Source organism: Neolamprologus multifasciatus, chromosome 14 (assembly GCF_963576455.1).
Source record: "Neolamprologus multifasciatus chromosome 14, fNeoMul1.2, whole genome shotgun sequence".
In the NCBI taxonomy this organism is placed as follows: Eukaryota; Metazoa; Chordata; class Actinopteri; order Cichliformes; family Cichlidae; genus Neolamprologus; species Neolamprologus multifasciatus.
The window spans coordinates 34,297,792-34,314,933 of record NC_140452.1 but is presented as its reverse complement, the minus strand read 5'-3'; the positions used below and the strand labels follow the sequence as shown (position 1 = coordinate 34,314,933).

The 17,142-nt window shown below is 40.3% G+C and overlaps 1 protein-coding gene across 1 annotated transcript in view; it reads right to left on the bottom strand.

Moving 5' to 3' along the window:
* acsl3a (acyl-CoA synthetase long chain family member 3a) overlaps positions 1-14,550 on the bottom strand; it is a 44,867-nt gene extending 30,317 nt beyond the window's left edge. The window contains exons 1-2 of the mRNA XM_085130981.1: positions 14,195-14,550; positions 2,239-2,755 (exon numbers count right to left, since the gene is read on the bottom strand). Coding sequence (XP_084987107.1) covers positions 2,239-2,613 — 375 coding nt within the window. The 5' untranslated portion in view covers positions 2,614-2,755; positions 14,195-14,550. The remainder of the gene's footprint in view (positions 1-2,238; positions 2,756-14,194) is intronic.
* Positions 14,551-17,142: the final 2,592 nt, after the last annotated feature.

The window sequence follows — 17,142 nt, the reverse complement described above, 5'->3', positions numbered from 1 at the left end:
CTCAATGAAGACAAAGTATAAGTGTTTATGAGGTTTATTCATTCATTTTGTCAAATATACAGGGTTTTATTAAAGGAACAGAGCAAGGAAAAGATGAATGGTAAGAAACTGAAAGATGGAATGATGCAAATCTATTATCTCCTCAAAAAAGCCACTGAACTGTTGCAAAGCCCTGCTCCTGTGTCTCATCCCACAGTCACATGCTTGGCCTGTTCCTTATTAAGAAGTCACAGGAAAGGGAGCAACTGTCCACTGTTGCCAAACAGAAGTACTTCCTCCCACTGTCATTCTCATGCTGCTGCATGTCACGGTCATCAGCTGCACGAGAGAAAGATAAGCATAGGCTTCTGGATATTCTCTTCACCACTCACACATTATGTTCAGAGAGCTGCCTGCACATGTATTAGTGAGCTTATACCGGCTCCTAATGGTTAATAAATGTCAGTGCACATAAACACGCAGAAAGACACAGAGCCACAGTGACTGCACGGTGCTGTTTTCCACTGGTTGGGAACAATAGCTAGCTAAACAGCCTAACTATGCACTATTGCAGCAATAAGTGTTTCAACAGTGGAGATTCAATGGATTACAGGGATCAGGCCACTGGGTTTAATGATGTAATTCACAAGTAACATAAACACCTAACTGTGCAGGCACACTGAAGAAGAAAACATATAGCCAAAAATCTTGAAAGCAGAAGTCTTCTTCCTTTCTTTCTGCTCCAATTTACACTAATTCTGGATTAATAACAAATACTTATTTTTACTGTTTTGATTTTACTACTTCGTATTCATACTCTATCCTCTGTCCTAACATTTGCAAGGTTGAAGGAAATAAGTGGTCTAGTAGACAAGCTGTCAGCTGAAAGAGTAGCAGCATCTGGAAGTGGATTTTAAACATTAACAAGAGGTTTGTCTAGACAGCAGGCCAAGAGAAGTCACAGAGGAACATTTTGAAGACATTTGGAATTTTACAAACTTTATTTTTTAGAATATGAAAAATGTCTAGCCTCCTCTTTTCCTCATTAGTTTCTGAAAGCTGTACCCTTGACAGCTTGCCTATTGATTGACATCTCAGAATCCTTCTGCTCTTTGCCCAGTCCCTATCAGAGGCTTCCTTACACTGACTGACACCCTGTCCAATATGGCTATGCAATCTCTTGCTTATTATCCAATGGATGTGATGTTTTCATATCACACCATAGAAATCCATACATTGAGTGATAACTCTCTAAAACTATTGTCTTACAAATACACGACTGAGCCACAGCGTTGCAGAGCGTTGCACTTGAATAACAGGATCCTTCAATAATAAACAGTAATCTGCAGATGAAAATAGTTCACAACAAAAGCTCTTTTTAGTCTAGAGTGAGTAACTTTAAAAGCTACACTGCATAGCTGGTTTTCAGGTATTCATCCTAAATACATAAAAGATATTTTTTTAAATGTGAGGTTGGGGGCTGAGAGCTGGGCCTGTTAGATTTAAAGAAAAGGTGCCATGTATTTCAGTGCTTTGCTTTAACAGGCACGTTGTTAACATAACTCACACTAGATAAAGAAATGAGGCAAAGCTTGTTTAAACAAGCCTTAAATGAGATCAAAGGTTTGCACGCTGGGTGTTAATGCAGATCACAGATCCATACCACAGTCATTATGAAAATATGAATTATAACTGAACCACTGTCGATGCACTTTTCCTACATGGAGCTACACACAAAGGTGTTTATGGGTTGCAATTTAGTATCTTCTATGCTATCCCACATGGGAAAGAAATTAATAAAAATGGTAAATATTCATCCGTTGGATATATATAAAACTTATGTTTTATATATACAGTACCTTTCATAAGATATTATTATCTCACATTTCCTGACAAATCCTGAAATTGTACCCATTTTACTTATTTCAAAATCAATATTTTTATTCTTGCTCTCTAGAGCAGCTTTGTATGATTCAACGAATGCAATCCTTCCTTTTTCCACCGTTCTCCCGGCTCTGGATGCAACTTCCAACCCCACACCTTGCAACTGCATAGTGAGTCTTTCAGTTTCAGTCCCACTTCTAATATCACTCTTTGTGCACCTTCTTATGCTATTTCTATTACCCCATTTGTAAGCAGACATACTTGCATAGTGTGTAGTCCTTTAAGTACCTGTAATAGAATGTTGGATAGCCCCTTTTTAGCTACACTGCTACTACAACATAACATTTACTTCCTCACTTCCGTATCATTTTTTACCTTCTTGAACACCTTCCCGTTGCTTTGTCGCTCATCTTCCTCGCTAATCACCTCTCTTGTCCCAAGGCAGTCTCTGTGGGGGAACCTCATGGCTGCGTACTCGAACATCTTATCCAGTGTGTCCACTCCCGGATGTAGAGATGTGACCAGCTTCTTCATGGAGCTCACTGCTCGGTATGGTCCCTCTGGTTGTCCCAGGACCGAACGAGCTTTGGCTCTCTTGGCTCTCTCCTCCTCTGAGCCGTAGAAACTCCCGTCAGGTCTGGACACCCAGCTAAGGAGGTAGGAAGGTAGAAAGGTGATGACGGTGTAGATCCACACCATGAGGTGGAAGAGGAGCAGCAGCATGGGGTTCAGGTCATCTTTCAGCTTCATCTTGGCAAAGCTGTGACAAGCAGAGAGAAGAGAGCGGGGAAGAAGTGCCTGCTCGTGCTGGTTCAGTTGCTCCCTTGTTTCTTCTGTTGCCTTCTCAATTCTCCCTTTCTGCTAATGCAATGCCCACAGCTCTGCAATACTCCTAAAAAATATCCAGAACATGACATTAGAGGAAATTTTTAAACTAGTTTCAAAATTATGCTTGTGTCTACAACACTCTGTGGTTTTTCCAAGAGATTCATTCTGAAACTGAAACGAAACAAAGCACTGTCTCATATGTTTTTGCTGATAGTAAAGCAGAAGCTTGTTATTATGTTATTGGCAAGAGATGGTGTTACACACCGACTCTCTTACTCAAATGTTCCTTCCCCACCCTGCAACTCCTGTGTCCGGTGCACTCACGCCAAAGAAGAGAGCACATCAGTCAATGTCAGTCACTGTTAGTGTCGAAGACAGCAAAACAACACAGACAGATGAAGGGGTGAGGAAGGAGACCAGAGAGGAAATATAAGGAGAAACAAATCAAAAAGGATGGGGACACGTAGGAAGAAGTGAAAAAAGTAAAAAGGTCAGCTATAACAGACATAAACTACACTAACTGTGAGGTTTCTGAAAGTCTACATGTGGGCTGTGTGACAGGATTCAAGCAACTTGACAGAAGGAGATAGCCAAATCAGGAGCAGATAAGAACAGGGAACAAGCTATAGCTCAAGAATCCACCCGTTAAACTCCATGATGTAAAATTTAGAGAGAATGTGATGAGGTTTGCGCAGAGGGACTACCTCACATCTACTTCACTGGGTAAAAGGTGGCTCTACTATGTGTGCGTATCTTTGAAATTTCACCTCATCCCTAGCTTCTTCAGACACACACAGAACAAATATGCACTTGGTGACGGAGACTGTAACCTACAGAAGATGAGTTTGGGAGCTATCCAGAGTCCTGAACAGAGATTAGCGTTAAGGTTATCTTACAGACTTCCTGGTAAGTGTAGTTCCCTATAACCCATGAAGGCAATTAGGCAACATTATCATGTCAATGTAAAGGCGCCTTACCAATAGGTACCAGTTAGGTACAGTGTAAAGTGCCGATATCTAATTTTCAAGATAGATACAGAACCTGGTCAATGACCTAAAAAAATAATAGGTTCAGCATGAATGTTTATTTCACACCATGAAGGAAAAAGCAAAACATTAAGTGAATTTTGAGTTGAGATTATTTTGCAATTTAAAAAGCCTACGTTGACTGAAATCTTACATTATCCTATCAATGGATTTTTAAAAATTATCTGAAGCATGTAGTTGTAGAAGAAATCAGGACGTGTTTTCATTCATCTGAGTTTAAGACCAGATTTTTTTTCATGTCCTAATACACAAAACCTCAGAATTTAAAGAGAGCTTACTTTAATGTTTACCGTGACTCTATATACCGAAAACTAAATGTAAATTTGCCATCAAAGAGGCACAGAATTAGGAGTGCACTGACTGGTTTTAGTACAGAATGTTGAGGATGAGTCACGTTAAACAGTTTCTTTTGTCGAGAGAAACAATGATTTCAAATTTGGGGTGAGAAAACAGGACTGGTAAATAAAACTAGCTCCCAGTATAACCAAACAGATAAAATGTCTTCATCTCTATTAATAATTACAGTGATTCAAGTAAATGAGCTGGAAAAATGCTTATCTTAAAACTGTCATCACTACTGGCAACCACTTAACCACTTGTTGATACAATATGAGCATGATGTTATATTTACCAAGGCATTAAACTAGTGATGGAGACTATAAACCTATCAGTACAGTACAACAGTTTAAGTGAGCTATTCTCATAGACCGTAACCATAGACTATACGATCAGAGAATCCGCCCCCTCTTTGGTTTTAGGCTAGTTAACACTTTTTAATAAGCTGTTTTCGCTACTCAGCTCTGTGCTATATTATGTATTATTTTGTTATTACACATCTCTTAGTTTCTGGGTTAATAAGGTTCTTAAGGTGTTATCTACGGGCACCACTATGACAAATAACCATAATGTATATTGATGTTTCTATTTAGGCCATCGGCCGTCTTTGCAGCTGCGCAGCTAAAATAACACCGTCTGTCAAAACAGCTTGTGTGTGTATGTGCGCACATTCACACTCTACAACAGTCCGTTTTAGCAGCAGTAATTTATTATTCATAGGAGGAAGAGGCTCATCTTGCCCCTTCACATTGTTCCCCCATCTCTCAAAAAAAATTGCCCGCTGAAAAACACACACACTGTGCCCACCTTCCTCCTGTACACACTCATCCCACGAGTGTCCCTTTGAGACTCATAAATAAATCAAAGATTTTACCAGCACTGCTCTCCCAGATCACCATCTGTTCCCTGTGGGACATGGACTCCTTTCTCTGCAGCTCTGTGGTTCTTCCTGGTGTTACCCAGCAAGGACGCCCTGCTTCATCACAGGATGCTAAAGCTTACCAAAACTGTACCCTGGTGGAACACAAGTTTTACCCCATCACTCTACAGTGTTCGTTTGCTGGCCCTACTGTCCCATTTGTCATTTTTCTTTTGCTCAAAGTGGAGCTCAAGGAAATATAGACAATGGATGAGCGGCACTGTGCTAAACAACCTATTAAACAAGAGGAAAACGATTCAGGAAGGCATGGTGCTGGCAGATTACAACTTCTTCCACTGCTGCTCAGTGTCAACAAGGAACAGATGGCTTAGATCTCCTGTAAAATATCAAATAATTTCCACTATCTTCTGCTAGTTGTTAAAAATGACTCCTGACTTCCATTAAGCAATAAAGTTAAAATCTGTTTTTCTTCTGAACTCAGTGACTCTGTCCTTCACTTTGCTTCAACTCATTCAGAGGGTTTGACACATTATATACTGTACCATGGCAGAGGTTAAAGGCCCAGTGATTTATGTTTTAATTTAGTTTAGTTCTAATGATACAGTGCTTTTATTGTAGTGGATTTTTTTTTTTTTTTTTAATTGAGAACATTTAACAGAGAGATTAAAAAAATTTGAGAAAGTTTAGCAGGATAGACCAGACATACTTAATTTTACTCCAGAAAACACAATGTCACCCTGTCATGTCTTTAGAGATCCCTTACTGCTAAACAGTGACATCTTTTAAACTTCTCAGCTCTAGTTAGTATCAGAGTTCAGCTCCTTTGGCTTTGGTCAGGACTTTGAGGTCAGTTGGCATCTTTCCGTCACTAAAATGGGAGCAATAAATATTTGTTGGGAAGCTTTTCTTGTTGGCTTATCTCTTCCCTTCTCTCTCTCTCACACACAGTGTCAGTAGAGGAAAGAAATTGTGAGAGTGTGACCAAGACCAAGTTTGCATACTGTGCCCTAGAAAGCATGTTTCATAGCTGTTGTTTGTTCTCACATTTCTGCTTTTTTTCTACTGACTGACACATGTATGTGTGAAAATTATGAAAAAACAAAAAAAGAAATCGTAAAGGGGTAATACTATTTTACAGCACTGTACTTCCTGTTTTTTTTTTTTTTTGGGGGGGGGGGGTTGATGAGGGGAGGGGTTAAAAAAAGTCTCTGTTTGTTTATACAGATTTTTCTTGCTTCTTTGTGGATATCTGCGTAGCACTCATAAGATTCCCCTGTGCCTGATCATTTTCACCTCTGTTTAAACAGTATTGCTTCTCTCCTTATCAGTTCTCCATTTGCTCTTTACTTGTTCCTCTTTTGCTCTCTGTTTTTTAGAATCCTGCTGTGGTTTTGAAGCCCTTTGGACTTTGTGTATCTCAGCTATTAAAGGTTCATCTTTTGCGATTTAACGTCCCTCTGCATCCTGCATTTGCAGACCCTCACTAACCTTTACAGAGGAGTGATACTCCCATTTTGAAGGCTAAAAAACACACAATGTCCAGCATTGTTGCATCTTGAACAATATTTAAAACTTAATAGTGGTTAGTGCTATTGTGTGTGTTACAAGCTACCATTAGTTAGTTTGCGCAAGGGCAGAGAAAGGACCTGATAACTTCACTACCTTTCAAAAAAAACAGTGAGTTCCACTTGACGCCTTCAGAATCAGTTAATTTTTTATACGATAGCTTTAGCGTATTAAATGAAGCCATTAAAAACATTATTTTATTTTGACACAGAAGGATGAGGATGAGCCTGGTATCAAAATGTAGCTAAGAAACTGACCTTTGAAATGCTGTAACTTGTTTAGGTCCAGCCACTTGCCCACCTGCATGTTTCGCACTGCCCAAATGTGTCGAGGCGACTGTTGCTGTGATTTGGCGCTACATAAATAAAATGTAATTCAATTTTTCAGCCCTCAAAATTGAACGTACGATATTTTCATGGACACATACAGGCTAAAAAATGTTGGAAAAAATAAGGCAGTTTAAAAAGTACCCAGTTGCACCCAAAACCTATGTGCTTATAGGCTTCATAACTCATGAAGGGCGCTGTCACTTGGTGTTCGCTCGCTCTGTGGTATAGTATCGCTTCCTGTTCCTGCTCAAACACAGTGGTGTTTCTGAGTAGCTTATTTGCTTAGCAGTTTAATTAACAACTTTTAAATACATTCTTTTTTCACAGTATAATCTTCACGTGCTTCATCCGAAGCACACTTTCTGTGTACTCACTACCTAATTTATAGCCAAAGTATTCACTCACTGTCTCTGTACTGTTTCGCTAGCTTAGCTCGTAGCCGACTCGTTAGCACCATGGCTACTTCACCTGTCCCTCCTGCACTTTCTTGCTCATTGTGTCAGATGTTTAGTTACTCCTCGGCCTCCTTTAGCAGTAATGATATCTGTAACAAATGTAGCATATTTGCAGCTCTGGAGGCCAGGATTACTGAACTGGAAACTCGGCTTTGCACCCTTCACTCACCCTTAGCTAGCCAGGCCCCTGTAACTGGTGCAGCCGAAGATAGCGTAGGCCCCGCTAGCTGTTCCCCGGCAGATCCCAAGCAGCTGCGGAAAGAGGGCGGCTGGGTAACGGTGAGGAGGAAGCATAGTCCTAAACAGAAGCCCCAGGTACACCACCAACCCGTTCATGTGTCTAACTGTTTTTCCCCACTCGGTGACACACCCGCTGGGGGTCAAACTCTGGTAATTGGTGATTCTGTTCTCAGACATGTGAAGCTAGACACACCGGCAACCATAGTCACATGTTTAGCCGCATGTTCTCCTTAAATTGCTGGCTGTCTGAGTGGTGTCCCAGAAACGATGTGGGCTTCATAGATAATTGGCAAACCTTCTGGAGGAAACCTGGTCTTGTTAGGAGAGATGGCATCCATCCCACTTTGGATGGAACAGCTCTCATTTCTAGAAATATCGACAAATTTATTAAACCCCTCAAAATATGACTATCCAGAGTTGGGACCAGGAAGCAGAGTTGCAGTCTTACACGCCTCTCTGCAGCTTCTCTCCTCCTGCTACCCCCCCCCCCCCCCCAAAAAAAAAACCCATCTCCATAGAGACTGTGCCTGCTTCCAAAAAGACAAAAAACAAACTAAAAACCAGCAACAAACAACTTAAACATTTACAAAGAAAGAACAATACAGTATCCACATCTGAACCAAAGAGTAAAACAGTGAAATGTGGATTATTAAATATTAGGTCTCTCTCCTCCAAGTCTCTGTTAGTACATGACTTAATAATTGATCAACAAATTGATTTACTCTGCCTTACAGAAACCTGGTTGCAGCAGGATGATTATGTTAGTTTAAATGAATCAACACCCCCGAGTCATTCTAACTACCAGAAATCTCGAAGCACAGGTCGAGGGGGCGGTGTGGCAGCAATTTTTCACACCAGTCTATTAATTAATGAAAGACCAAGACAGACTTTTAATTCATTTGAAAGCCTGATGCTTAACATTGTCCACCCCAGCTGTGAAACTCAGAAACCAGTCTTACTTGTTATCATCTATCGTCCACCTGGGCCTTACACAGAGTTTCTGTCTGATTTCTCAGACTTTATATCTAATTTAGTTCTGAGCTCAGATAAAATAATTATTGTGGGTGATTTTAACATCCATGTTGATGCTAAAAATGACAGCCTCAACATGGCATTTAATCTGTTGTTAGACTCAATTGGTTTCTCTCAAAATGTAAAAGAACCCACCCACCACTTTAATCACACTCTAGATCTTGTTTTAACATATGGCTTAGAAACTGAACATTTAACAGTGTTTCCTGAAAACCCTCTCCTGTCTGATCATTTCTTGATAACATTTACATTTACAATAACTGATTACGCAGCAGTGGAGAGTGGACTTTATCAAAGTAGATGTCTTTCTGAAAGCGCTGTAACTAAGTTTAAGAATATAATCCAGCCACTGTTATCATCGTCAATGCCCTGTACCAACACAGAGCAGAGCAGCTATCTGAACGCTACCCCAACAGAGGTCGATTATCTTGTTAATAATTTCACCTCCTCACTACGTACGACTCTGGATACTGTAGCTCCAGTGAAAACTAAGGTCTCTAATCAGAAGTACCTGACCCCGTGGTATAATTCTCAAACACGTACCCTAAAGCAGATGACTCGTAATCTGGAGAGGAAATGGCGTGTCACAAATTTAGAGGATCATCATTTAGCCTGGAGAAATAGTTTGTTGCTTTATAAGAAAGCCCTCCGCAAAGCCAGAACAGCTTACTACTCATCAGTGATTGAAGAAAATAAGAACAACCCCAGGTTTCTCTTCAGCACTGTAGCCAGGCTGACAAAAAGTCAGAGCTCTTGTGAGCCAACCATCCCTTTAACGTTAACTAGTGATGACTTCATGAACTTCTTCACAAATAAAATTTTTATCATTAGAGAAAAAATTACCAATAATCATCCCACAGATGTAATATTATCTACAGCTACTCTTAGTACCATTGATGTTAAGTTAGACTCTTTTTCTCCAATCGATCTTTCTGAGTTAACTTCAATAATTACTTCCTCCAAACCATCAACGTGTCTTTTAGACCCCATTCCTACAAAACTGCTCAAAGAAGTCCTGCCATTGATTAATTCTTCGATCTTATATATGATCAACCTATCTCTAATAATCGGCTATGTACCACAGGCCTTCAAGGTGGCTGCAGTTAAACCTTTACTCAAAAAGCCATCTCTAGACCCAGCAGTCTTAGCTAATTATAGGCCAATCTCCAACCTTCCTTTCATATCAAAAATCCTTGAAAGAGTAGTTGTCAAACAGCTAACAGATCATCTGCAGAGGAATGGTTTATTTGAAGAGTTTCAGTCAGGTTTCAGAGTTCATCACAGCACAGAAACAGCTTTAGTGAAGGTTACAAATGATCTTCTTATGGCCTCTGACAGTGGACTCATCTCTGTGCTTGTCCTTCTTGACCTTAGTGCAGCATTCGATACTGTTGACCATAATATCCTATTAGAGCGATTAGAACATGCTGTAGGTATTACAGGTATTGCAGTGCAGTGGTTTGTATCATATCTATCTAATAGACTCCAATTTGTGCATGTAAATGGAGAGTCCTCTTCACACACTGAGGTTAATTATGGAGTTCCACAGGGTTCAGTGCTAGGACCAATTCTGTTTACATTATACATGCTTCCCCTAGGCAGCATCATTAGAAGACATAGCATACATTTTCACTGCTATGCAGATGACACCCAGCTCTATCTGTCCATGAAGCCAGATAACACACACCAATTAGTTAAACTGCAGGAATGTCTTAAAGACATAAAGACTTGGATGGCCACTAACTTTCTGCTTCTTAACTCAGATAAAACTGAGGTCATTGTACTCGGCGCTGAAAAGCTTAGAAATATGGTATCTAACCAGATTCTTACTCTGGATGGCATTACCTTGGCCTCCAGTAACACTGTGAGGAACCTTGGAGTCATTTTTGACCAGGATATGTCCTTCAACGCACATATTAAACAAATATGTAAGACTGCGTTCTTCCATTTGCGCAACATCTCTAAAATTAGAAATATCCTGTCTCAGAGTGACGCTGAAAAACTAGTTCATGCATTTATTACTTCCAGGCTGGACTACTGCAATTCATTATTATCAGGATGTCCAAAAAACTCACTGAAAAGCCTTCAGCTAATCCAAAATGCTGCAGCAAGAGTCCTGACAGGGACTAGAAAGAGAGAGCAGATTTCTCCTGTTTTGGCTTCCCTTCATTGGCTTCCTGTTAAATCCAGAATTGAATTCAAAATCCTGCTCCTCACATACAAGGTCTTAAATAATCAGGCCCCATCTTATCTTAATGACCTTGTAGTACCATATTACCCTATTAGAGCACTTCGCTCCCGCTCTGCAGGCCTACTTGTTGTTCCTAGAGTATTTAAAAGTAGAATGGGAGGGAGAGCCTTCAGTTTTCAGGCCCCTCTTCTGTGGAACCAGCTTCCAGTTTGGATTCGGGAGACAGACACTATCTCTACTTTTAAGATTAGGCTTAAAACTTTCCTTTTTGCTAAAGCATATAGTTAGGGCTGGACCAGGTGACCCTGAATCCTCCCTTAGTTATGCTGCAATAGATGTAGGCTGCCGGGGGATTCCCATGATGCATTGAGTTTTTCCTTTCCAGTCACCTTTCTCACTCACTATGTGTTAATAGACCTCTCTGTATTGAATCATATCTGTTATTAATCTCTGTCTCTCTTCCACAGTATGTCTTTTATCCTGTCTTCCTTCTCTCACCCCAACCGGTCGCAGCAGATGGCCGCCCCTCCCTGAGCCTGGTTCTGCCGGAGGTTTCTTCCTGTTAAAAGGGAGTTTTTCCTTCCCACTGTCGCCAAAGTGCTTGCTCATAGGGGGTCATATGATTGTTGGGCTTTTCTCTGTATCTATGAAGCGCCTTGAGGCGACTTTTGTTGTGATTTGGCGCTATATAAATAAATTGAATTGAATTGAATATTATGAAGGTCAGATTTCACTTGGCTACATTAAATATACTCAAGTGAGCATAAATAAAAGATTGATGGTCCTGGTTCTACATCACTAACTGCCCTAAATAGCCATTTGCTGACAATAAGACAGCATCCTGACCTACTGATGGTTTAGAAGAGGCTTTTCACAACCACATGCAGCCTGATTTACACACCAGCTGCACTATGTCTTTGCAAAGAAAAAGAAGGATCAAGAGTCTAAACTGCAAAACTGCAACCAACAACAAGGCTGGCTCTAATCGCCTGCATTCAAGAATGGGTATACATAACATGTAGACTAATGGTTACTGAATAGTTAGCTTTATGCAACAGCGAGAGATTTGCAGGCAGTCTCCACTCACTGAGTTAATCACTGGATTAATTGAGTAATATAGTGGTACAGTCTACGTAGTGGTGGGGTGAGCCGGCATGTGTGTGCGCCTGTGTGTGCGCCTGTGTGCGTGAGGGAATCTTTGCTTCCTCAGGAGATGGCGTGAATGGGGTCTTTTGTGTGCACACGTCACAGTGCTTACACCCACTCGGCTAAGCAGGCGGCCTCGATACCTTGCAGAAACTTTAACAAGGACATTGTGGCGAAACAATGCACTGAACGGAAACAATTGGGGTCAGGGTTAGCAAGTATAATCCTTGAGCCGTTTGCTGTGTGGGTCAATCGACTCTGAAATGGGGCACCTCAAGGCTAGAGGGTCACACTCTGTGTGTGTGTTCCTGTCTAGCTATCTTTGTGAGGACTGAAATCTGCATTCTACAGTCACTTGTGAGGGCACACACACCGGTGCTCACAAGTTTGAAGGCCTTTTTGAGGCTCAAAATGAGGTTTTAGTGTCAGGGTTACAATTAGGTTATGGTTAGGTTTAGGGTAAGGGTAAGGGTTAGGGTTAGGCATTCATTTTTAATGGTAAAGGGGCTAGGGAAACCATCATATCAGTGAAGGTCCTCACTAAGATAGCTGAACGGGGTTGTGTGTGTGTGATTGTGTGTGTAAAAAGAAATAGGATATGAGGTTCGTTCGTATGTTTGTGTTTGGTTTGAGGGCTTTAAAATAATGACACAATCAAAACCAATGAAGTGCGATTTCAACACGAGTGAAAGCACAAAACACAATTGCTTGGATTATGCGGATCAGACTGCAGCTTTACCCTGCTTCTGTGGTGACACAAACTACTGGCATGCATGCCAATCAACAACTTATTTCTTTCTCCGATATGAGCTTAGAGGGTGTTCACAGTTAAGCAGAAAAATCGCAGTAAATTTAAATAAAAATCCTTGTTTCTCCTCCATACCCAGCTTCAGATGTGTTTTAAAACAGCACAATGAAGTAGACTAGTGTCTTGGCTTGCAGGAAGGAGAGTGTGTGTGTGTGTATGTGTTTGTGGTGTGTGTGTCTGTGGGTTTGCTGATCACATCGGACCATCCCCTGCAAGACAACAGCGTCTCTGTCTCTAGGTACAGGAGCACTCTAAAGGACCTGCATCATTTGATAACTGCCACCACAGGCAAGTTCCCGTCAGCTGTGTAAATAGAAACTAAAAGCAGCCAGCAGGTTGGGATTGTACGTGTTAGAGCAAGGATTGTGGTGAGGTTGACACACTTTCCGCTCTGGGCCTTTGAGTACAACAAATGTTCTTTTAAAATGTGCTCCACTTGTCTGCTTTTCGTAATTGGGTAAATGTGAATACCAAAGGAGAGATGGAAAAGGGACATTTATAAAAGTTTCCACGTCAAAAAAAATTAAGACTGTAATAAGCTGACCTATATTAGCTCATGAAGAAATGTTACAAAATTATTTTAAGGGGCATAAATCATTCCTTATTAAGGATTAAGAGTGAGGCCAAAGACATGTAACATGTTGTGTAATTTCAATGACTTTATCAGTTCAGTGCGCTCAGCAGTGAGCCACAGATGTTCCAGCTGCAACATTCAACACAAACCAGTTACCGTCAGTTACACTTCCGGTTTCAAATTCTAAAGTAAAACACTTTACAACATGGAAGGTAATGCCCACATTTCATTTAAGAAGAAAAATAAAATAAAAAACAATAAAAACAATAATTATGGGCATTATTTATCTTTACCCGCAACGAAACAAGTCAGGAAGCTAATAGCAAAACTGCTATTTAAAATACTTAGTACATAAAATGGGTGAAATTGGGTGGCTGTAGCTCAGGTGGCAGAGCGGATCAGCCACTAACCAGAAGGTCAGTGGTTCAATCCCAGGCTGCTCCAGTCTGCATGCCAAATATCCTTGGGCAAGATACTAACCCCATGTTGCTCTCCGATGCATCCATCGGAGTGTGAATGTGTATGAATGTTAGATACTTAGCACTTAAGATTAGAAGTGCTTGTGTGAATGGGTGTGATTGGGTGAATGAATTAGCTGTATAAAGCGCTTTGAGTGCTCGGACAGAGTAGAAAAGCGCTATATAAGAACCAGTCCATTTACCATAAGAACCAGTCCATAAAATCCCCTCAGTCACTGGCTCTTTTATTTGGCAGGCCTCTAAGTTAGCTCCCAAATATTTAGAACATGTGACATTCAACATCATTTAATAAACCCCTTAGACCTGTTTTTGTTTTTAGACGCATAAAGTTTCTTACTTCCAGAGTAGTCTTCATTTTTAGTGTAGCTTGACGGTGCCACAGCATCCTGTGTGCTCGTCACAAAACGACGAGGAAACTTACCGGTAAATGTTTCTGTTAGTTTATCGCCGGCACGTCTTCAGTGTGTCTTTGCTCAGGCTCTGTCTGTGACGGCTCCGTTCATATGTCCATCCATCGGCTCTCACTCTGCCTGCTGATGCTGTGCGCTGCCCGGTCCGGAAGTGACACGCGCGCTGTGTTGTTGTACGGGGACGACTTGGATGGCGGGTTGGGAGGGAGAGGGTGGGCATTCTTTGAGTTATGATTGGACTCGCGGAGGTGGCGCGTGCTAGGGGCCGGCCGACATGGAAGGAAGGCTCGACATGACCGCATGGGTTACTGACGGTCACAAAAGAGCAAGATGTCACGAGCACGACACCCGCACACAAACCAGTGCGCGAACCGCGAATTCACCTTTATAGACAAATTTAAGATGGGGTGCTTGTCGCCATGACAACGCGCGGTGTCGAGCTCCTCGGTGGTGGGAGATTCCTGCCTGGGTGTTTGTTTAATGTATATAATCATTAGCTCATGCAAAATAGTGTTCGTATAAACGTAGTTATTTTTATGTGTAACACCACACAGACAGCGGTTTAAAATCATCAGAACAATTTGAAGTTTTTTAATGTTTCAGTTAAAGTGTGCTTTACCACAACAATGAAAGTCTTATTGAGCCTATTAAATGACAAACCTCCCTCTGTGTGAGCGCACTGTAACATCATGACATCAACAACAACACTGGACTTAAAATCTGTTTTCATTCTATCCTGTACTGTCGTCAATAGATAAGTTAGAAAAAGATAGACTATTCCAGAAAATAATATATTTTTTTAAAGCTTTTACTATTATTAAATGGTCTAAACTTTCCTATGACACACAATGCTAATCTGACATTTCATTGTACTGTATACTACGATATTTCATATAATGAGTGGTGAAGTTCAAGTGTTTTTAACAACCTGTTTTTTATTTTTGTAGAATTCATCAACATCTGTGGAGGGATGTATTTGAATATCTCCAGTGACACTTTTCCTAACCTGGAAGCTGAGAGAGGGCTTAATCCTGACCAAGCGACAGATCTCAGTGCTTTGCATAGATGTTACATCCTCCGTGCAACAATTCCAGAAAGAGAGCAACGATCATTCTCTACGATCAGACACAAACCTGTCTCTTTCTGCTGCTGTGGTTGAAGCATAGCAAGATAACAGGGAACAGATAAAACAATAAATACTTCAACTTCAGGTATGAATCCGAAAACTGAAAATCAACTCTATTACCTGTCCAGGTGTATGGAATGGCAGTGCGATTGTTATGTCTGTACTGAATAATGCTATTTTAATCACCTAAAGTAAAATTGACTGACTTTATGTGATTAGGAGACTGAAAAAAGAGACTGAAACAACATTTTACATGTTTCTCATCATATCTACTTTGCAACAAGTTATTCTTTACTTACTTTGAACAATGTTTGTCCAAAAATCAAATCAGGTTTGTTTGACTAAAGAGTTGACGCTTAAACGCTTTAGAGTGGACATTTCTATGTGGAAAACTGTAATCTTTCATTCTGAATCATTCTTAGACTTGAAAATAGGTCATCCAACTTAGATTGCTTTTGGAAGTATCATTGCAATGTGTACTCTGTTGATTTGATTAGAAACAGACTGAATATGTTTGCAAGCAGCAAATATATGATCATGTGTTTGCTTCAGTTCTCTCCGGGTACTCCACAGCTTCTTCCCAGGTCCAAAGACATGCAATTAGTGAGGTTAGGTTCATTGGTCCTGGACCTGTCCCTGCCCTGCCCTGTCCTGGACCTGTCCCTACCCTGCCTGCTACCTGCTAGACTCCAGAAAATGAAGAAAAATACTATTTACTATGAAAATAGCATTCATTTTTAATTACATTATCTTCTTTAAAGTATAATATTACTTTCCCTCATTAAGACAATTCATAATATTTATGACAAATGTGAAAGAAAATATGAACAACAGACATCAAATTAATATAGCGCAAGTAAGTTATATTTATAATTCAGGCTACAAATGAGTGAAATTGACCTCTGTTAAAATGCCAGATATTTGTGATTTTACATTAATGAGACCACAATAAATAATTTTAAAAGTTTTCCCGTCTTTAATGTGACCAATTGAATTGGATTTTTCAATTCAATTCTATTTATGTGGAACCGAATCACAACAGCAGCCACCTGAGGGTGCTTTATATCAAAAGGTTAAGTGCAGGATAAAACCTCCAAGAGAACCAGGCTCAGGGAGACACAGCCATCTGCCATTGTAGAATAAACCTGCATAAACTGCATAAGTTCATAATAAGTTGCAATATCACTTTACATCACCAAAAGAGCACCATACCCTTGGTGAAGTATGGTGAAGGCAATATCATGGTTTGGGGTTGCTTGTCTTCAGCTGGAACTAGGTCTTTAGTCAAGGTGAAATGAATAATGAACAGTTCCAAATACCAGTCAACTTTGGACGAAAACCCAGAACATGTTTTTTTATTTTTTTATTTTCTAGTCTTACCGTTTTCAGAAGTGGTTTGGCTTCTTTTTCCTCAAAATCCTCCAAGTCCCGAAGCCTTCAAAAGAAAAAATAGAGGTTTTCTCTTAGCATTTACACTTCATCACAAACAGAGTTTCAGGTGTGAGGTGGATGGTCTGTAGGTGTCACAGTAACTTACTGCTCTCTGAGTGTCTGTTTGCTCTTCTCCACCAAAAAATCCCCCAGATCTTCAGCAGTGATGTGCAGTGTTGGGAAGGTTACTTTTAAAATGTATTCCACTACAGATTACAAAATACATGCCCCAAAATGTATTTTGTTACATATTCCGTTACGTTACTCAATGAGAGTAACGTATTCTGAATACTTTGGATTACTTAATATATTATCATGCTTTTTACAACTGCATGAATGTACTATTGCTGTGTGATTTATTACTGTTCTGTTATCACTAAAAGTTGTAAAATGTTGTATCAC